Source organism: Mastomys coucha, unplaced genomic scaffold (assembly GCF_008632895.1).
Source record: "Mastomys coucha isolate ucsf_1 unplaced genomic scaffold, UCSF_Mcou_1 pScaffold22, whole genome shotgun sequence".
Classification (NCBI taxonomy): domain Eukaryota; kingdom Metazoa; phylum Chordata; class Mammalia; order Rodentia; family Muridae; genus Mastomys; species Mastomys coucha.
In genome coordinates this window covers 142064405-142085897 of record NW_022196905.1, presented here as the reverse complement: position 1 = coordinate 142085897, position 21493 = coordinate 142064405, and the positions used below count along the sequence as shown (strand labels likewise).

Sequence of the window (21493 nt, the reverse complement as noted above, 5' to 3'; positions counted from 1 at the left end):
CAGATTCCTGAGCAGAGCATGTGATTGTCCAGAGTTGGGACTAGTCCAAAGGGACAGTCATCAGCTGCATGATCTTAACAGTGACTTTTTCTAGCTACTGTCAGTTACAATTTTCCTTTCCATTCCTGAGGTTGTGCCAGGACCTTATGCCTGCCTCCCAAGCACACTGCCACTGAGCTATATCCCTTTCATATTTAAGGGACAGGCTCTCACTGCCCTTGAACTCACAGTGTAGTCCAGACAGCCTCAAATTTATAACCCTCCTCTTCAGCCACTGAAGTAGCAGTGCTCACAGGAGTGAGCCACACTGTGCCTGGCTGTCAGCCTGAACTAGACAGAACTACTTTTAGGTCCCCGTTCCTCCAGTCCCATTCCTACACTTTTCCTTCTTCCAGGGTTAGCTCACTGTAGGGTCTAGACTGCATAAAGTTTGCATTATGGGCTGCCCACTTAAAGCTAAGAGTAGCTGTGGCCAGGGAGCTACTGGTGAGGCCACCTTCTACAGGAAATGAAGGGGGGTGGGAAAGGGGCGGAGGGGACTGCAGATGTAGTACCTGCTGGCCAGGCATACCAAACTTTATGCTTTCTTTTTCTAGTTCTGTGGAACATATCCTATGGGATATATGTTCCTTCTGACACTTGTCAGGAAGCCCTTTGCAGTAGGTCCTGGACTTGCACTGTCTCTTTGGGGAAGTGGGATGGATAAAAACATCCACACTAAGGCTCGCCATCAGCCTTTCTCCTGTGGGTTTCAAGGAGACTGGTTTGCAAACTGACACTGAAAGTATCATCATCATCATCATCATCATCATCATCATCATCATCATCATCATCATGTCTAAGACCCTAATAAGACAATATTTAGGTATTTTCCCTTTAACTGTTATATCATTCAATAGATCTCATCAGTTCATGGGATTAGCAGTTCTAACGTAAACCCTTCTGCTTCTGTTATTTCGTCACTGAAGAGAAACTTCATTACTCAACCATTCCCATTTCAACTATAAACCAGAGCAGATCCAGCAAAAAGCCTGCTGAATTACCCTGAAGGACAAGCCACTGGCTATCTCAGGTGCCAGGAAGGGAAGGCCTGGATGTGTCTTGATTGCTTTTGTCTGTAGTTTGTCAGCTCTGTAAGTTCTGAGATATAGCCAGAGTCATATATCGTAGAAGTGACCCGGAAGGAGAGAACTGCTAGGTTTGAGGAATTCAATCAGCCTTGATGACTGGACAGGGAAGAGTCAGAGAGACACTTCAGTCCTGTCGGGGTACCTAGGCAGCTTGCTCTGGGTCACAGCCAGGCAGTGTTCTCTGGCAAATGACACTGGAGTAAGCCATTCCCTTGGATTGACTCTTGACACGGTCTGGACAAATGGCATTTGAGTGTGAATTGCTGATAAAATAGAATTCTCAAAAAAATGTAGCTATGAAATTTTGGCTCATAAAGAACTGAAAGCTCGAGATGCACCTCTCAGTTGCTCCTTCTTACAAAGTGTTTCCAGAGCTGTGTTCGGGCTCTCTGTGCGCCCTCCGTCTCCTAAGGGAGGGAGAAGATTGTCCTCACAGTTAGGTGCACTGGAGCAAGGATTTGGCTATAGGACAGTCCTTTCTAGAAGTTGAAGGATTTCTTACAAGTTTTAAGTGGACAGTAGGAGTCGGCCCATAGAGTTTTCTGCACATGCACATACATGCATACATGCATGCATGTGAGTGTGCACACATGCACTATGCCCTAGTGTGTGTGGAGGTCAGGAGACAACTTTGCAAATTGTTTTTTTTTTTTTTTCTCCTTCCACCGTGTTTTCCTGGGATCAAACTCAAGCTATGTCACCAGCCCAAGTCCTGGGCTTCTATTGGCAGGAGTCTGTCTACAGATATTGATGGCAAACCTACTATGTGTAAGATCCTGTGGTTTGCTCTGTGTGTGGTCCAGAAGACTGAGGTGCAGAGTCATATAACTTTGAAATTCACTAGTTACTTTGTAGGATCATAGTGCCAGTCTGCAAGCCTTTGAAATAAAGCCCAGTTTTATTTTTATTATTCCTGGAATTGCTGTGGTTCGGAAACAGTCTCTCTAGATAATAAAGAGGACCCCCTCCCTGTCCTTCGTAAGACCCCAGTTAGCACTCTGGCTCAGTCCGCCAGTAGGGATCTGTTGTGGAATCTTGTTCCAGGGATTGTCTCTGGTTCCTGCCACAGTTGTCACCTTGAGCCATTGGTCAGAAGCAACAGGTACTGATGGGCTTGGGTGGGTTTTGCCTCACATGGTTCCATGAGCACCTCAGGGTGAGCTAATCTGCCTCGGAACCTTTGGGCTTCGTGCGGAGCCTAGATGAGTTTCTGAAAATGGCAATAGCCAAAGGCTGAATTGCATCTGGAAAATTCTACCTCAAATGGGTCTTCTGCGGAGGTCCTTCTGGCCTGTCTGCACACAGCTTCATCAAAAAACAAGCTCAAGTCTTGCTAGGGTTGATGAAATTCTTAAAGAAGAGAAACAAATATTTCTATCATATTTCTTATCATTTATAATAAGAACGAACATGGTTTGGAATCATAGGTTCTGCCCCACTTGGAAATCAGGAGCGTGAATATCCTTCCTGGCTGTGCACTCCCTCTAAGGCTGAAGCATGAAGGAGATTATCCATTCTATCCATCAATCTGTTGTGGCTGATCAGGACCACATGGCCAGAGCTCAGAGAGGAGTGACTTAACTCAGTCCCTTTCCTTTTCAGTGACACAAAACTTTGATAAAGATACTCTTGTCTGTAAGCCCTACCATGTCACGTGTCTCTTCAAGAAACACTTGTGTCATTAGACTTCAGAGGCCCTTGCCTGGGGTGCAGGCATGCCCACGTGTGACTATGATGGAAGCCACTCTTGCTGCTGTTGTTCTTGACAGACTTTCCATTCATCTAGAAATGTTCCTTAGGTTGCCATCTTTCGCACTGCCAGATGTTCAGGCTGTTGCTCAGTGAAGGAGAGCAATTCCTGGTGTTTGCTAGACTACACGTCTGAAGTATCTGGCACATGGTCCTCTAGGCTGCATCGATACGCCTTGCTAACGATGATGTATGTGTGTATCAGCAGGCGTTTTAGCAGAATTACATGGGCACTCAAAATTAATCAAAATGAACATGGTCTTGAATGAACTACTTGGATGCAGCCTGTGATTTTGAGAAGTTGATGACTGGGGATAGAATTGTGACATCTTCAGTTGGCAGTGACATCCAAAGATAGTACAATTGGCATTGTGTTATATTGGCAGTGTGTTACACGCAGTGTTTTCTCATTTCCGCCATACAATCAAGATGTTTAACATAGTGGATTGAAACTTCATGAAGTTTAGTTTATTTGGCTTCTTTTGTTTTTGTTTTTGTTGTTGCTGGTTTTCTGAGACAGGGTTTCTCTGTATATCCCTGGATGTCTTGGAATTTGTTCTGTAGACCAGGCTAGCCTCAAACTCAGAGATCCACCTGCCTCTGCCTCCTAAGTGCTGTAATTAAAGGTGCGTGTCAAGCAATCTTTTAAGGAAAAACAAGCAAGGGGTGTTCTCAAAAGACATTCCCTTAAGCTGAAGAGGCGTTAGCTATCTGACATTTCATAAGTTTAACACTTCCGATGGAATAACTGCCCCGTCTATAGATGTGAGGGCAGCAATCTGTGTAGGTCCTTACAGTCCATGGAGTGCTGGCATCCTGACTCCCCTTTACTGAGAAATAAATGTATTTGTTCTCCCATTGGATGCATCTTTCCCGAGCTACACTGAGCTGTGTGGCTGTGGTACCCAGCGTCCATGGCGCCTTCCTTTCATCATATATCAGTTAATAAGCAGCCATTGAAACAGCACATCCTAAGCTTTATATTGGTTTTGAGCTCCTGCTGTGGCTCTCACTAGGCCTTCAGCTTTGTGCAAAATGATTGGAAGAATCTGGGGATCTTAGTTTCTATTTCAACAGATACCAACCTATGAAGGAACTATACCTCCTGGTTTGTGTGTGCATATGTTTGTGTGTGAGAGGGTATTGCATGAAGAAGGTATTGGATTCCCCAGAAGCTGGAGCGACCAGTGGTTGTGAGCTGCCTGATATGAGTGATGGAAGCTGGACTCATCTCTCCAGCTCCATTTATGGGTTTAAAAAAAATGTGACTTTACTGACAGCTTACATAAAGAATCTCACCAAAGTTGATTGGAAGGAACAGGGATCTTCCGAATACCTTCTGCCCTGACATGGAAGCCACCCACTGTTCACACCTCTGACTAACTGATACAGCTGATGAGCCCACATTTACCATCGGAATCATCCAAGTGTGTAGATGACCCGTTTGCGTTAGGCTGACACCACTTGACAGTGTAGCCTAGGCTCTCCTGAAGCTATGTAGACCTGACTGGCCTTGAACTTGTGAAGATTCTCTTGCCCCTGTCTCCTGAATTGCCATGCCTGGCTTGATGTTCTATAATCTTGAATTTAGATTAATACACAATGGCAGATATCTATCATCTTGCTGTCACACAGGATGATTTTGCCTCCCTAAAAATCCCATGCCCTACCTAGTCAGCCCTTCCCATCCCAAGAAACCACTGATCTTTTTCCCTGTTTGTATAGTTTTCCTTCACCAGAATTTACATGTATCATACAGTGTCTATCATAGATCAGCATCTTTCTTTTTGTAATATGTCTCAGATTCCTCCATGTTGTGGAATGGCATACCCCTTTAATCCCATGGAGAGGCAGAGGCAGGCAGATCTCTAAGTTCAAGGCTAGTCTATATAGAGAATGCCAGGACAGCCAATGCAACATAGAGAGACTGTATCCCCAAACAAACACACACAAAACAAAACAAAAAGATTCTTCCATGTTTTTTTTCTTTTCTTTCTTTCTTTTTTTTTTTTTTTCGAGACAGGGTTTCTCTGTGTAGCCCTGGCTTTCCTGGAGCTCACTCTGTAGACCAGGCTGGCCTCAAACTCAGAAATCTGCCTGCCTCTGCCTCCCAAGTGCTGGGATTAAAAGTGTGCGCCACCACTGCCTGGCTCTTCCATGTTTTCTTATACCTTGATATTTCTTTCCTTCCCTCCTCTTCCTCCTTAGTGCTCCTCCTCCTTCATAGTACTCCTCCTCCTTCATAGTCCTCTGCCCCTTCACAGTCCTCCTCCTTCATAGTCGTCTTCCTCCCCCTTGATAGTCCTCCCCCTCCTCCATCTCATGTGTCCCAGGCAGGCTACAGCTTTGCTCTATGAGGATAGCCTGAGATTACATGCCCCAACACACACTGTTTATGCAGATCTGGGCATCAAACCCAGGGCTTCATGCATACCAAGGAAATACTTTACCTCCTGAGTTAAATCCCCATACCTGTAGTTCTTTAGCACTCAATATATTCTATTGTCTGAAGGTACCATAGTTTATTTGCCCCTTCGCCTACTGAAGAAGGTCTTGTTTGCTTTTTAGTCTTGACAGTCATGACTAAGGATGCTCTGAACACCCATGGCCATAGCTGTCAACTCCTCAGGGAAATAGTAGAAAGTGTGGTTGCTGGCTTGCATACTAGTAGTACAATTGTTTTGTAAGGAATTGCTAAGCCTTCCAAAGCGTTTGTTGTGATCATACCACCTTCCATCTCCACCAGCAACGGATAGAGTTCCTGGTACTCTATATGTTTCACTAGTATCCAATGTTGTCCGTGTACTGGACTTGGGTTATCCTCACTGATGGACAGTGGTATCTTATTTGTTCTGATGTACATCTTCCCAGTGGCATGATGTGAAACACATGCATTCTTTGGTGGGATGTTTTATTACCATCACTGGACCACTTTTTATTCTTTGATCTTCCGTTCTTTGATCTTTAGCAGAGGATCCTCATTTTATACATAAGACTGTGGCCCACTCTGAGTTAATTTTTGTAATCTTGTGTTTATATTCTTTTTTCTTTTCTTTTTTTTTTATTGTATGTGTATGAGCATTTGCATATTTTTTTTCAAGAAATGCTTCTAGAACAAGTGGATATCCACTTGTAAAGGATAGTTTTTAAAATGAGTATAGGGGGCAGAGAGAAGGTCCAGCTGTTAAAAGTGCTTGCTGCTCTTGCAGAGGACCTGGGTTTTATTCCCATCATCCATATGGCTGCTCCAGTGGATCTAATGCCCTCTTCTGGCCTCCACAAGTACTACAAACACATGGTGCATATAACACATGCACTATACACATAAACTAAAAAATAAATAAAAAGAAGTAGAAACTTGGCTGGAAAATAAGAAAAACGAATGGCGTGGGTATATCCACACCCCTTTCTTCTATGAAAAGAAACCAGGCTTTGTCTTTAGAGTCCTGATGTAAGGCCGGCAGACTGCACGGTGACGTAAGGGAACAGTTTTCAACACTGAGAACTTTCTAGAAGTGGCATGAGCTGTCTTGGGCCATGTAGACCCCACCTGTGCAAGCATTCAGGATAAGTTAGATGCTCACTGGATGGGACCAGATGCTCCCATGGTACCCAGGGCCTTTCTAGTGCTGAGATTTTCCTGGTAATGACTCCTGTTATTTCTGGCTATCTTCTCAGGCCCTTTCCACTGCAACAAGACAAATTCCATCAGTTTCTATTTTGGATATGCCAGTCTGTCAAAGCCAGTCACTTATGCTCTCTAAATATCTTCTATGTATTGAACTTTGTGTCCAAGAATGGAAATGATCAGTTAAGCCTCGAGTCCCTGTGAAGCCTCTGACTGTCTCAACTCCTCCTTCCTTGGCATCTAGTTCGCCTTTCCCTGGACTTAACAATGCAAGTCTACAAGCTAAAGCCTGCAGATCAAGGGCAGCCTTTTTGCTGACAGTACTTAATAATTGGAAGAATTAAAAATCTGACTTTCTATTTACTTTAAAAGTTAGGCTGGATGGCAGTGTTGGTGCATGTCTTTAATCCCAGCATTTGGAATCAGAGGAACTCAGATCTCCGTCACAGCCAGCCTGGTCTACAGAGTTCCATGATAGCCAGAGCTATAAGGAGAAACCTCAATCTCAAATATGTTCCTGTACTCTCTCTTGGCACCAGTCAGCAGCTGTGTGCTGGAGTCATCTTCTCTGAATGCAGTCCCCACACCATCTAGAGGCCAGTTCTACTCACCTGCTTTCTTTGTCAGGCCCCAGAGAAGTGTAGTGGTATCTAGAGTGAACTTTTAAATTAGTGGCAAACTAAGAAGATATCCAACAACAGAACAGAAGTGTCTGCCCTGCCTGGTTGCAGAATGCTAAGAAGGGATCCAGTGATTATATCTTGGCTGTAACTATGAGCCATCAGCCTGTTATTATATACTGTCAGAGACTTTCTGAGTTATGGTTTCTCCCACTGGGTGTGGATGATGGCAAAGTGTAATGGCTCCCCACTCTCCAGGTGACACAGGTGTGTCAGGGCCAGATTTTGGTATGGGAGACAGATAGGAAACCTGAATTCCATTTTTACTTCGCCATTCTTGTGCTTGTGGAAGGTCCTTCCTTTCCTGTGGATCTCTATTCCCTCATCTGTTCAATAGGCCACACTGATGTACATCTGTAATATTCCTGGGAGTTTTTATGGTTTCATATGTCCAAAGCAAACAGGGATAGTAAAATCAGGAAACGCCTCTAATCTTGGAGTAGGAAAGTTACAGCATCTCTCTCCTTCATCCTTCATCCTTCATCCTTCTCTCTTCCTCCACCCCCACCCCTGCCAGCCTTCTCTCTGAGGTGTGGCTCAGATGTCTGACCAGCAGGACACAGGGATGAAATCTAGACACACTAAAGCCTTCCTTCCTTAACTTACTATGATCTTGTAGCAACAAGAAGATTAACAAAAATTAATTAAGATACTGGGCCAGCCTCTGTGACATCTTTAATCCCTCTTACATCTGGATGCTAACCCTCTGAGTAACCAGTATAACATGCCAGGAGCTACTAGTGTGCACACCGTGTGAAGCACACGTCTTGTACACAGTGGGCAAGCTCCGTCCATCTAAATGAAGACAGAAGGGCTTTTATTATTCTCCCACTGACTTGGGGCCCTCCAGGGGAAACTGAGGACACATTTATAACCATGAAAGCTTTGGCATGGGGCAAATTCCATTATTTGTGAGTGGCCTGGGAAGGGTGTGAGTCAGGGTTGGAGAGAAAGGCATGAGGACCCAGAGGGTGAGCAGGAGCCTGTCCAGCTCAGAAAACAGAGTCCCCAGTTTTGATCTTGTAGAGATATAGTGTTACTATTTCTTGTAAAATATCTGGAAGAGGCAGCTCTGTGGAGCAGAAAGTCTGTCAATGCTTGTTTAGGATAGAAGAGGCTAGGAGATATGAAGTAGGAACCATAGCTTTCCTCCTGAGGTGACTGGAAGGGGATGCATATCTATCACCACCACCACACCCAGCATATGGTTACATTTAATAGTACGTCAATAAATGCTGAATACAAGCTTTTGTGGGGATATAAGCAGCCATTATCTTGAGTGTACACATATATGTAGAATTGTTGGTAAGGCAGTTAGTTCTATGTTTAAACTTTTAGGGAAATATCCATTTTTGTTGTTGTTGTTGTTGTTTGTTTTGTTTTTAATGTGGCTGTAGTGTTTTACATTCCCAGCTGCAGTTGTTCCATGTGCTTGCCAACATTTGTTATTATGTACTTCTCATTTAGCTATTTCAGTGGGCGTAAAGTGCCATTTCATTTGATTAGTATTTTTCTGATGGCTCATGACCATGGACGACTTTTTATGTATTTATTGAATCCTTTGTATCTCATCTTGGGAGAAATATTAAGTATAGTCTTCTTGTACTATTATTTTAAAAGATTATTTTTATTGTGGCTTTTTCCCCCCAGAGACAGAGTTTCTCTGTCTATACTCCTGACTGTCCTGGAACTTGCTCTGTAGACCAGTTTAGCCTCAAACTCAGAGAGCTGCCTGGTTTTGCCACCCAAGTGCTGGGACAAGAGGTGTGCGCTACCACCGCCTGTCTTTATTATTGTTTCTAATTTATGTTTACACGGGACTGTGTGAGTGTGTACCACCTGTATGGGGGTGCTGGCAGAGGCCAGAAGAGGGTGTCAGGTTCCCTGGAGCTAGAGTTACATGGGATTGTCAGCCATCTGATGTACATGCTAAGAACCAAAGCTGGCTCGTTTGCAAGGGCAGCCAGTGCTCTTGACTGCTAAGTCAAGTCTCTAGCCCTACCCTTTAACACTCTTAAATGAGTTATTTGTCTTTGTGATTGAGTTGTAAGAGGTCTTGTATTTATTATTATTTTATGCAATTATGTCATAAATATTTGATATATTCTGTATCTAGATTTGTTTGCATTACAAACTTGTGTTATATACTGCTAAAAATGTATTCAGGATTAAATATAAGTGCATTTTATGCATTCTAGATACAAGTGCCTTAGCAGATACAAATATTTTCTTCGCCTGTTTCTTTGTGTGTGGGGGTTGTATTTTTTCACTCTCTGAGTAATCTTCCTCGAAGACTAAAAGTTCTCAGTTTTGGTGAGATTCACTTTGTCAGTCTTTTTATTTCTCTTTTTATTCTTACAAGCTGACTTTAACATGTAATTACTTTGTTGAAGATTTTAATTTTTAATTGTATATCCACACATATCCAATAGTTTCCCTATAAAGTTTTCGGTCTGGGCTTCCTCATAACATTGATCTCATACAATGAGGTAGTAGACAGTTTTCTTTATTCTATTTTTCGAGAAAAGCCTTATGAAGACTTGGTACTCTTTAAGTCTGTTAGAATTCATTTGCCATCTGGGTGTTGGTGTTTCCTTGTGAGCAGATTTGTTTTGTTTCCTAATAACATATTCAATCTCCTGTTATAGGTCTGTCTGAGCCAGCTACCTCTTGCTTTTTTCAGTAGTTTCTAGAAATGTTCATTTCATCTGTCATCCAGTTACTGGTGTGTGACCATATTTCTTCATACTTCCATGAGGTCTGTTCTAATATCTCACTTCTGATTATACGTCTGTGAGGTCTGTTCTAATGCCTCACTTCTAGTTATATGTCTGTAGTTTTAGCCTCTTTTTTTTTTTCTCTCCTTGACTTGTCTGGAGGTAAAAAAAGTAAAAGAGTAAAAGTTTGTTATTTTGTGATCATCTTTTCAAAGACTCAGCCCACTTACCTGTTACTTTCCCTCTACATGCTTTTAGCTAGTCCCCTAGGTGTGACTCCTTGTGTCTTCCTGTTCGTCCATTCCATAGCACTTTCCGATCCCCTTTAAGTTCTTCTTTGGCCAATTTGTTGTTCAAGAATATGTCAGTTCTAGTTTTATTTAGTTTCCCCAGTTTCTGTCACTGATTTCTAAGCAATAGACACTGCATGGATTCCATTCTTTCAACTTTGTTGAGGTTTGTTTTATGGCCTGGCATATGCTCTATCACTTTCTCCATGTGTGCTTAAGAAAAATGTGTAACTTGCTTGGATGAGTAGAGTGTCCTATGCATGGATTAGGTATGATTGGTTACTCGTGTTACTCAAGTGTTTTCTTTCTGTTTGAGCTATGTCTGTCTTCTCTGAAAATAATATGGCACTTGAGAGAAGGCTCAGTGGTTTGGAGCACTGGCTGCTCTTGCAGAGGACCTGGGTTTGATTCTTATCAGCCATGATAGCTCACAATTGCCTGCAACTCCAGTTCTAGGGGATCAGATGCCCTCTTCTGGCTTCCTGGTGTATATGAACTCACATGAAGACACAAATACATATGAAATTAATTAATTCATCTTAAAAAATGTAGGCGGCTGAAATGTTTACCTGTTTATTTTTATTGTATCTCTCTCCCATTCTGTCGGTTTTTGCTTTTTGTGTTTTGTTGTTATATTGCTAGATGCATACATGTTTATTATTGTTGTGTCTTCCTGATAAATTGGCCCTCTTAGTATTCCTAAATATTTTTTATCTCTAGCAACATTGATTGCTTTAAAGTCTATTTTGGGGCTGGGGATGTCTTAGGACTTATTAATACTTGTTGCTCTTCAAAATGATCAGAGCATGGTTCATACTACCTGAAATTCCAGCTCTGGAGGATCCAACAGCTTCTTCTTAGCCTGTGCAGACACCTGCACACATATCACACATGTGCACTTGTGCGTGTGCACACACACACACACACACACACACACACACACACGCACGCACACATACACACATGCACAGGAGCATACACACACACAAATAAGGATAAATTTTATTAGAAGCCTACTTTGATGCCACAGGCTTTGCTGTGATAGCTGAAAAGCTGTTTTGAACTAATACACACTCAGCGGACAGTCAACAGACTTTCCTTTAGTGTTGGGTATAATTCATGGCATGAAAACCTACTTACGGTGATGCCCACATGCAGACATCTTCACGGGATTGGTTAATGGCTTTTATCCTCTCCACTTGTTTAACTATTGAAAGCCACACCCTCCTCAGAGTCCTCATGACCAGGACTTGGCAGCAAATAAAAATGAAAGGGAAGATAGTCAGGAAGAAGTCTGCATGCATCTTTAAAATGTGTGTGGGCTAGGAAACAGGATGCTTACTTTTGGATCTACTTTCAAATAAAAGAAAAAAAAAGGGGGAGAGCCTTTACATTTTGTGTGTGTACACACTTGGAGTTGGGGTGGGGTGTTATTCACTTGCAGTCTATCAGTCAGAACTGGGGTAAGGATGACATTCTCTGCACAGTGTCCTTAAGCTGCCAGCATGATTTACAGGTCTCAAAAGGAAAAAAAAAAAATACCCATTAAAAGCAGACAGAATTCCAGTCTGAGCAAGGCTCTGTGATCCCTCCCTGCTTCTAAGCCCACTTGGCCTTACAAATTATCCCATGATGCGAGGAGAAGCCCTCATATTCTGTGCCTGGTTCCTGCCACTGCATTGAGCTGTAAGGCTTCAGGACGCTTACCTAGATGTGTGTGTATTGCCTTGAGTCCCCGGTGACTGCGTGTGCAAGGCCTCAGCACTGGCCTCTCACTCCTTCAACAAGCACCCAGGTTGATAGCCGGAAGTCACTCTGCAGCGCTGGCCATGGGTAGATGTCATTTTTAATTTTGTGACTTGGACAGATGGGTCCTTTGGGAGTAGTAAGTGGTTTTACTGGTGATGTTAATGGAACTATAACCTCTTCTGTATCTACAGTCCTAGCCAAGAAAATATGTTTGTATTATGTCAGGCAAGTTCATTCTCAGCCCTGCTTTGAAGCAAGCTGCAAAAGAAATGTATTCTTAATAAGCACAGAGAGTAGAGCGGAGTCTGTGTGTGTGTGTGTGTGTGTGTGTGTGTGTGTGTGCGTGCGTGCGTGCGTGCGCGCGTGTGTGTGTGTGTGCATGTGTGTGTATGTGCAGGCACAGGGTCGTTTGCAAATGTAATGCCACTGATGTACAAACTGTGGTTTTAGTTGTTTAGATGGACACAGAATTTTTGAAGTTCTAGTACCGTTGAACCCTAGCTGGCCCATTGCTGACACTGAAGCTGGCCTCTGGGAGACAATATCTAGAGTGAAATGAAGTGTGTGGGGGAATCCATAGAAGGGATAAAGAAACTCACATGCAAAGATGATTCTATCTCCACTTGAAATTGCCATTTCATTAGCCAAGAACAGGTGTCACCCACATTTACTGTTTCCTTTAGAAACTGTTTGTGTCGGTGTCCTTTGTTGGAAAGGGTCGCCTGAGAAGACAGTAAATTCAATTGAAGGATTTACAGTTCAGTTAAGTGAATTAAGTGGTTTCCTGGTGTTTACCTTTGGGACTCACAAAAGAGAAAAAAAAAACCCACAGACTTGCAGGAGGAAGAGAGGGTCACCCTGTCCCTGCTGGGTGTCTGCTTTAGCAACTTTATCTCGAGGAGGATTGCATTCTGACAAGCATTGCTGGCCTCTACTGCATTCATTTTCTCTCTTTCCTTATGATCTCTGCCCACTGAGAATCCCTAAGCAACACACAGCGAGCATTATTAACCATGTCAGTCAAAATGAAAGCCAGTCAACCGCAAATGTATTGTTTCCCTCAGGCGCAAATGGATAGTGCTTTCCAATTCGAGTTTCAACTTCAATGGTTATTATTAAGTGATATGTGATCATTTTAGAAAAATGAACAGATAGAATAACCCAGCTGGGCATCAGAGGCAGAGGAAAGACCATCTCTGTGAGTTCAAGGCCAGCCTGGTCTACATAGTGAGTTTCAGGCCAGCCAGAGCTACATAGTAAGACTCTGTCTCTGTTTCTGTCTGTCTGTCTGTCTGTCTGTCTGTGTCTATTTCTGTCTCTCTATCTCTGTCTCTCTGTCTCTGTCTCCCTCTCTCTCTCACACACACACATATAGAAGAGGAGGAAGTAGAGAAAGGAGAAAATAACTCATAAAACTAACACCCAATGATATCTACCCCCCTTCCTATACACCTGCCCCCAATTTCTTCTTAAAACAAACAAACAAACAAACAAACAATATCGAAACAAGGTGTCTCGCTAAGTAGCTGAGGCGGCCTTTGTCCTGCTTCCTTGACTCATGTGCTGGGCTTATAGATGTCCTTGGACCATGAAGCCTGGTTTTCTGGTTTCTCTGCCCCTCTAAGTCTGAAATCTAGGTGTTTCTAAGGCCAGTGTGTTCATCCCTTCCCTCCCCACACCCCCATACCTGTCAGGAATCTGCAGTCCTCTCCTACCACTTCCTGTTCTGGTTTCCCAGCATTCTTTGGCTTGCAGAGGTCCCATCAGCCTCTGCTTTTGTTTTTACAGTGCTGTTTTAGGATTTGTATCTTAGGTTCAGGGCCCAGTCTCCTTAGCTTAAGTAATTACATTAACTGTTTCCATATGGGCCCCATTTAGAAGGACAGAGGACCCCACCAGTCCCACCCATACCAGCCACTGTGCCCCCACCTTGGGTGTTTGACACCCATCACTGCTGACAGCTCTTATTTCTCTAAAACTCCCTTCTGTTATCATCCAGTTTTGAGAGGACCAGTTGGCAGGCCTAGGGCCTCTTTCTTCTTTCATCCAGGACTTCTGGCCCCCAGAGGCTGGAGCCAGGTCTGGGAGACAAGAACATAAACAGTCTTGAAGGGAGCGTTACTTGAGGATATCAATGGATTTCTGAAGACAAGAGCAGGATGGACAGGGAGAGTGTTTCTAGGAAAATCTGATGCTTGCTCTGGTTCCCTGGAGAAGTTACAAGGGAAGTATAGTAGTTTAAAATCCTCCTTGCCTCTAAGGGGCAATGCCACACTTTCAAAGGAGATGTTTTAGTGATCCGGCAAAGGCCCCTCCAGACCTCTCTACAAGCTTTGCTCTTAGCAGATAAACCTTGTATGTTGAAGAAACAGACCTAATCACCTATGAGATGCATGCATTTCTCAGTCACTCCTAGGCTACAGGGCAAGGTCTAGAAAGCCTTCAAGTGGTATCCCTGCCATTCAAATGATAATCCCCTCTAGTCTGCTTGCTTCTTCTGCCTTGCCCACTACTCCTCCAAGTAGCAGCACCTGTGTTTTCCCTGTGGTCACAAAGGCCCTGGAAAGTGCTTCCCCAGCACTTAACATAGCTGAGGTTTATGCAGAGTTCTCCCCACCCCCCTTCTCCCTCATTGCACTTCAAAAGCATCAGTGGTCTCAGTAACCTCATTGCATATTAAGGAGGCAGGGTAAATCCCATTGAAGAAAATAAGAAACTGCACTGCTTTGGGGGACAGGCACATAGAAGGCCAGGTTCAGAGCAAAGCACAGACTTCTGCACAAAGAAGGCATGGCGGGCTTGACTGCCGCAGAGTCCCAGGGGCATCCTGGCTACAGCATCTTACATGTTTGTGCTCTCAATTGCTTATATGTGTTTCTTTTTCTCCCTCATTCAGATGCAGGGAGTCCTTTCATAGAGATGCACACTGACATACCCAAACTTGTGCACATGACTGAAGGAAGAGAGCTCATCATCCCCTGCCGGGTGACATCACCCAATGTCACAGTCACTCTAAAAAAGGTAAAATGCAACCATATCACTCTCCCAGTGTGGTTTTGGTTTCAAATGGGTGTTATAGTATTTTAATCTTTTCTTTTTTAATGTCTCTGGAATAATTTTCTATCTGGGCTTCTCAGTAGACGTATCTGGAACATTCTTTTCCTAACAAGAAGCATTACGAGGTTACTGCCCTCCCCCCTTGTATATTTAAATGGAGTCAAATGATAACATCATACACATAAATCGAAATAATGAAAGAACCAAAATTGTGACAGTTTTGACGTGTTATCACATATCCAAAAGGGAGAGTCAGCTGTGTTGTTCACATGGATAAGCTGGTGTCTGGGTAGGGTATCCACTGCCCAGGGACCTAAGCTTACATCATCATCGTCCCCCAGCCCCAGACCTGCCACCACCGGGTGTGGGTAGCATATAAAAGGACTATCTGTCACCCCAGTTCTCTCTCCCTGTTCCTACGTGTTTCTGACTGGCCTCTCTCTCCCCTTCTGTCCTTCTCTGTCCCCCATCTCTGCCTTCATGGCTCTGTTCCCATCTGTCTGCCTCTACCCGTCCTTTATACTAGATCTGTTGCATGGTCTGGTTTCTCAGGGGGTGACCTTGGCATGGGCCTGCAGGGTACTCCTCCCTGCATTCTATTTCATAACACCATCGGAGGGGTCACTGGATCTCCTGCTTGAGACACACACATACGGAGCCAGCCTTAGGTCTAAGTTTGCTGTGTCCTAGTAACAAAGACCTGGATGGTACCAAAACTTAACCTTTTAGGGAAAAAGAAGGAAAGACATCCATCCATGAGACTCCTCCTCAAATCCTAAGTTGAATATTCAGAAAAGGAAAGGCATTTACAGTGAAGCTGCATGAAGATGCAACTAAACATCAAACTCATCCAAAGTAGGAGTCAGAAGGCTCCTGGAGCCGCTTACAAACGTTCCCATAGAGAAGCTAGGAGGGTAAGGACCAGCCACCCCCACCCCCACCCCCACTCCTCCACTCTCACCCAAGGCAGCACCTGCTCAGTCTACACAAGTAGGTAGCTGGCAAGCTTTTGGCAGTGGCTGTAGAATTCTGGCTGTGATTCTCTGATGTCTGAAGTATCCCTCAGTGACAGGTCTGAGCCCCCATCCCATCTGCGTCCTGTTGCCTGTAGGTGTCAGGACTGGGAGCAATAGAGGAATCTTACCCAACTGCCCAAGAAAATTCCTAGGTGACAGGTCGCAGGGGACTCCTGGTCACGTTGGACCGAGCTTGTGACTTCCCACTTAGTGTTCCTCCTTATGTGTGTTCCTCCAATGTGTGTAAGGGGACTGGAATTGCAGGGCTAGCTAGTTACAACAATACCTTATTAGTGAGTCCTACAACATGTGAGCACAAAGTCGTAGATTATAGAATGTTCTAGATGATGGTGACACATGAAGATAACCCTCCAGATCCAGTGGACAAGGAGGGGATTGTCTCTATTCAGCACTTAGGCCATCTTGCTATGTATATCTCACCATCAGCCTGACGAGCCATCTAGGTCTGCCATGGATGCCTGCAACTTGTGACCAAGTCTGGTTATAAGTCGCCAGAATCGGTATGACTTAGCACTGGCAAAATATATTTGCCTCTGCTCAAAGAAAAGTAAAGAGGTAACGAGAACAAACTGGCGTTTTGACCCGTGTGGTGGCTTTCATGGTAAATGAAAAGCGTGGTTTCTCGTATTGTATTGACACAGTACTACTGGGACTCGGCTAAGCGTTGCTTCCTTCTTTGCAGTTTCCATTTGATACTCTTACCCCTGACGGGCAAAGAATAACATGGGACAGTAGGAGAGGCTTTATAATAGCAAATGCAACGTACAGAGAGATAGGACTGCTGAACTGTGAAGCCACAGTCAACGGGCACCTGTACCAGACAAACTATCTGACCCATCGGCAGAGTAAGTGCTGTCCCGTGGGTGTGGCCGCCAGGTCCTCTGAAATCTGGCCTGCGAAACTGTCGATTCCTAACATTTTTTTTTTCCTTCTTGTGCTTGCAGCCAATACAATCCTAGATGTCCAAATAAGCCCACCGAGCCCAGTGAGATTGCTCCTCGGTCAAACTCTTGTCCTCAACTGCACCACCACCACAGAGCTCAACACGAGGGTGCAGATTAGCTGGAATTACCCTGGTAAAGTGAGTGGAGACTTTTCTAGTTCTTCCTAGGCACCCTTTGCAGCTGCTTTGAGCAAGTGAAACCCCACTGGGTTTTTGAAGTGGGAAAACTTCGACAATCCTGCTCCCAGGCGGGGAAGTGCGGGTGGACAGGAAAGCGCCAGGTCTGAATGGTGCCTCCCTGGCCTGGCTGGCCCTGAACTCGATAGTACAGATCCTGGCTTTGATGTCTGGGGGTTTGTTTGGAAGGGTACAGGCTGCTGTTTCCACTGGTGAGTCTGGAAGGCAGGAGGGGGGGCATTTCGTCTTTGGAAATGGTGCACTGCGATTTCAAGATGAGAGAATTTATCACTAAATACCAGGCAGGGACTATCTTTTGTCATAACAACTTTTCAAGAGATTGTCTTTGTCAGTGCATTCAAAGAAGGTTCTGGCAGACAGTCAGGCACCTGATTGCAATGTGTTTGCTAAAGATACTTCAATCCAGCCATCCAGTACTGCATTTATTAATTGTCAAAGGGGCAAATCTGTCCTTGAAAAACAAACAAAAAAACAAACAAAACAAAACAAAACAAAACAAAAACGGAGAATGAAGACAGAGTCAGTTTCCTTATGCAGGTAAAACACCCTTGCAAGTACCAGTTATTTATTGACGTACACAGATGGGAAAGCAGTGATAAGCTGGAAAGACCGTTCTGGCAGTAAGCCCGCTCTCCTTTCTCATGTGCCAGTGTGATTTATGCAGCATCTCCCAAGTGCAGGCGTTTGTTATGTTATCCAGACTGCCAATCAAAATTAATTTATGATTAAATAATAAACAGAAGATTAATGCTTCAGCTCTAACCTGTTTTCACCAACTCCACCCTCTCCTCCCCGCCCCCCGTGGAAATAGAAAAACTTTGCAATAAAAGATATAATATGTTCCCTGTGGGCGTTCTATTTTCTGGAACTATTGTTCTTCCATTTAAATTTAAATAAAAGTGCTATAACATAAAGCAATAAGTTCTGACAGAAATGAAATAGTCTCACTAAATGTCAAGAGGGAAGAGAATTTTATCAAGTTCTTATTGCTATTAAGAATATTAAAACGGGGTGGGTGGGGGTGGGGCTCAAGAGATGGCTTAGTGATTAGTGCTCCTCTAGAGAACCTCATTTCAACTCCTAGCTCTCACATGGCAGCTTTCAACTGTCTGTAACTCCATTCTAGGGGATCCATGGCGCCAGGCGTTCACCTGGTGCATGCAGGCAAAATACGTATGTTCATAAAATAAATAAATCTTTTAAAAGAGAGAGAGAATATTGATACGGGGGAGGGGGGAGCTGGAAAGATGGCTCAGTGGTTAAGAGCACTGGCTGCCCTTGTAGAGGAACTTCAATTCTCAGCACCCATGTGGTGGCTCATGATCATCAGTGGACCTAGGGAGTCTGATGCCCTTCTCTGGTTTCCTCAGTCAGCAGACACACTCATGGTGTACAGACATACAGACAAAACACCCCCACACAGAAAATGGATGAATTAATAACAATTTAAACACAGTATTAGTACTATACCTACAAAGCACCAACCTGCTAAAAATGGTGCTGTCTAATGGAATTTCCTGTGATAGGAATATTCTATGCCTGTCTTGTACAGTAAAGTATCCATAAGCCACTATGGCAGATGAACACTTGAAGCATGGCTGGCTAGCTATAGAGAGGTTGACTAGTTGTATTAAGCAGTCACATACAGCTAGTGGCTTCAGAAGTGGACAGGGCATTTGTAGAGACCCAGATGAGTTGTTTCCCAAAGCACAAGCCATGCCAACAACACACTTGGGAAGAGAACCCTTCAGAGAGAGAAGTCACGCACGCCCCAGACAGAGTGACAGAAAGGCTCCTGCGCCTGTTACACTGGGGACCGATTCTGACTTCTCGCAGCAGTGATTGACAGTTATGTCTTTTGTTATTGCTGAGAAGGATGCAGGTGGCCTAAACATGTCTCTGCCAATACGGAATTAAAAGGCAGGTGGGTGAAAGTTGATTAAGCATGGCAGAGGGAACTAGGCTCAAGACCCTCAGGTCCGTCTGGGCAGCTTCCATGCCTTTTTCCACGACCCTCCCCAGGGAAGGACTTAAGAGAAGGAAATTACTCGATATGTGTTATATGAGGAACAATTGCAGGAGATCGCACCGCATCTTCTCAGAACAGGGAGCAGGCCACCATAGCCAATTAGACAACTGAACATGCTCTTTCCCTGAGATAAGGGAAAGGACCCTGCAGATGATGGCTGAAACTACCTCTGGGTGTGTACATCCCACACCTACTTGCCAGGATGTGAAATAATGAAGATGGGCTGGCTGAAGCCATGATTTAAATTTTCCTTCTCATCAGTAGGAAAGTGAATTTACATTTGTTCACAGAAACACCACCAATGAGTGTGAGGGGACAAGCTACTATTTAGAGAAGAGAACCTGTAATGGAGAAAAATCACTAAGTGCACACCCAAGAGATCCAAGTTCCTCATGTACTGTGGCCAGTTCTCTGTCACTTCTACTTCCTCATTGATAACCCAACAAAACCTCTCCAGTCCCTCCAGGTGCTCACAAAAAGCAGCTGACATGTGTGACAGCCTACTTAGAGAGATGAAGTGCTAATACAGGGGCTAGCACGCTTCCTGTTTGACGCATATCTAGACAGAAGCATAGTTTCCAAATGATGTGCTTGTGGTGGATCTGATGTGCCTAACCTTAAGAAAGGAAGAAAGGGAGGAAGGGAGGAAGGAAGGGAGGAGGGAAGGAAGGAAGGAAGGAAGGAAGGAAGGAAGGAAGGAAGGAAGGAAGGAAGGAAGGAAGGAAGGGAAAAAGCTGTCAAAATATTGGTTTGAGAGGCTGGAGAGATGACTTGGCAGCTGACTGCTCTTCCATAGGTCCTGAGTTCAATTCCCAGCACCCATATGGTGGCATCTGTAATGGGATCCGATGCCCTCTTCTGGTGTGTCTGAAGACAGCTACAGTGTGTACTCATATACATAAAATAAATAAGTAAATCTTTAAAGAAATACTGATTTGGGGAATGCTAAAACACTGTAACTTTCAGCAGGAGCAATGCTGACTTCTACACTCACTGTGCATTCTCTTCATAGGGAACTAAGAGAGCATCTATAAGGCAGCGGATTGACCAGAGCCACCCCCACAGCAATGTGTTCCACAGTGTTCTCAAGATCAACAACGTGGAGAGCCAAGACAAGGGGCTCTACACTTGCCGTGTGAAGAGTGGGTCGTCATTCCGGTCTTTCAACACCTCCGTGCATGTGTATGGTAAGCTGCAGAAGTGAGGCCTGCTGGCCTAAGCACTAGGCTTTCTGAGCACTGTAGGCAGTAAGCTACAGTAAGTTGGGGGTGTGTGGGGGAAGTCCATGTGGCTAAGAGTTATGCAACTACAAATGAACACTGCTTTCTCTTGATCCCTGAAAAGCAAATTAAGCATATTGGGTACTTTTTACATTGAATCCTTCTGGGAAGGGTGGGTGGAAAGATTGTAAGAGCCTAAGGTAGGGGAGAACCAGAGCAAGGCAGTGTCTTCTGGATGTGAAGGGGCTGCTGCACTCATGAATTCACAGCAGCCTATGCACAAGATCTGCACAAGACCAAGCCAGCATTTCTGCATGGATAGGAAAGGGAGTCACAAGCCTATCCCACTAACCGAGGAGCTATGGACAGCTGATGGCTCTGGGGGAAGGATAGTCAGTTTTCTTCAATGCTGTGGACCCTGATAGGTCAATTGTGCTCCTGTAGGTGGTCCCATACCCATAAGATTATGGACAACACTTATTGAAGTTAATGGGTTATTAAATAAAAGAGAGGATGTGAAATTAGGGAATGGGCAGGAGATGGGGGCAGACCTTCAAGGAATTAACCTGAGGAGTAAGGGAGATGAATATGATCAAGATACATTGTATGGAAGATTAGTGCTAGCTTTTAAAAACACTGCTTTTGATTTGGAGAGTTTTGATTTTAGAAGTTTACTTCAGCTAGTAGCATAGATTGTAAGAGGGTCATGAACACCTCACTTACTGTCCCATGTAAACAAAGCAGAATGTGTTGATAATGTTCTTTATCACTTATCTGGGGGAAATTTTCCTGACTTTCTCATGAAGTCGATGTAGAAAAATATGATAAATTACTCGGGATTAATGTTCCCCTACCCCCAGTTTAATGTTCACGGAATCCCCAAACAGTTGCTTGATTCTAAGTTGTAAATCCTGTAAGGACACGTGAAAGGCAGGAGCTGTCTGTCATTTCAGTTCTCTCAGCTTGACTTTCTAGCCCAGAGCCTTTTTCCATCTTCCTTATACCAGCTGGGTAGATTTTAGAAATACTGTCTGTCCCTTGTTATTGTGACTGATTAGTCTGATGC

At 44.1% G+C, this 21493-nt stretch overlaps 1 protein-coding gene and 1 long non-coding RNA gene across 4 annotated transcripts in view; one reads left to right on the top strand and one right to left on the bottom strand.

Moving 5' to 3' along the window:
- Flt1 (fms related tyrosine kinase 1) overlaps positions 1–21493 on the top strand; it is a 168412-nt gene that overhangs the window by 29305 nt on the left and 117614 nt on the right. For all 3 annotated transcript variants that reach the window (XM_031338765.1, XM_031338766.1, XM_031338767.1), the window contains 4 exons: positions 14840–14964; positions 16720–16882; positions 16982–17118; positions 20220–20394. In XM_031338765.1, coding sequence (XP_031194625.1) covers positions 14840–14964; positions 16720–16882; positions 16982–17118; positions 20220–20394 — 600 coding nt within the window. The remainder of the gene's footprint in view (positions 1–14839; positions 14965–16719; positions 16883–16981; positions 17119–20219; positions 20395–21493) is intronic.
- Positions 11924–13647, bottom strand: LOC116068784. Its single transcript, XR_004109689.1, has 3 exons — positions 13631–13647; positions 12543–12665; positions 11924–12068 (listed from the first exon to the last, which is right to left on the bottom strand). It is a non-coding gene; the product is annotated as an uncharacterized LOC116068784 (long non-coding RNA).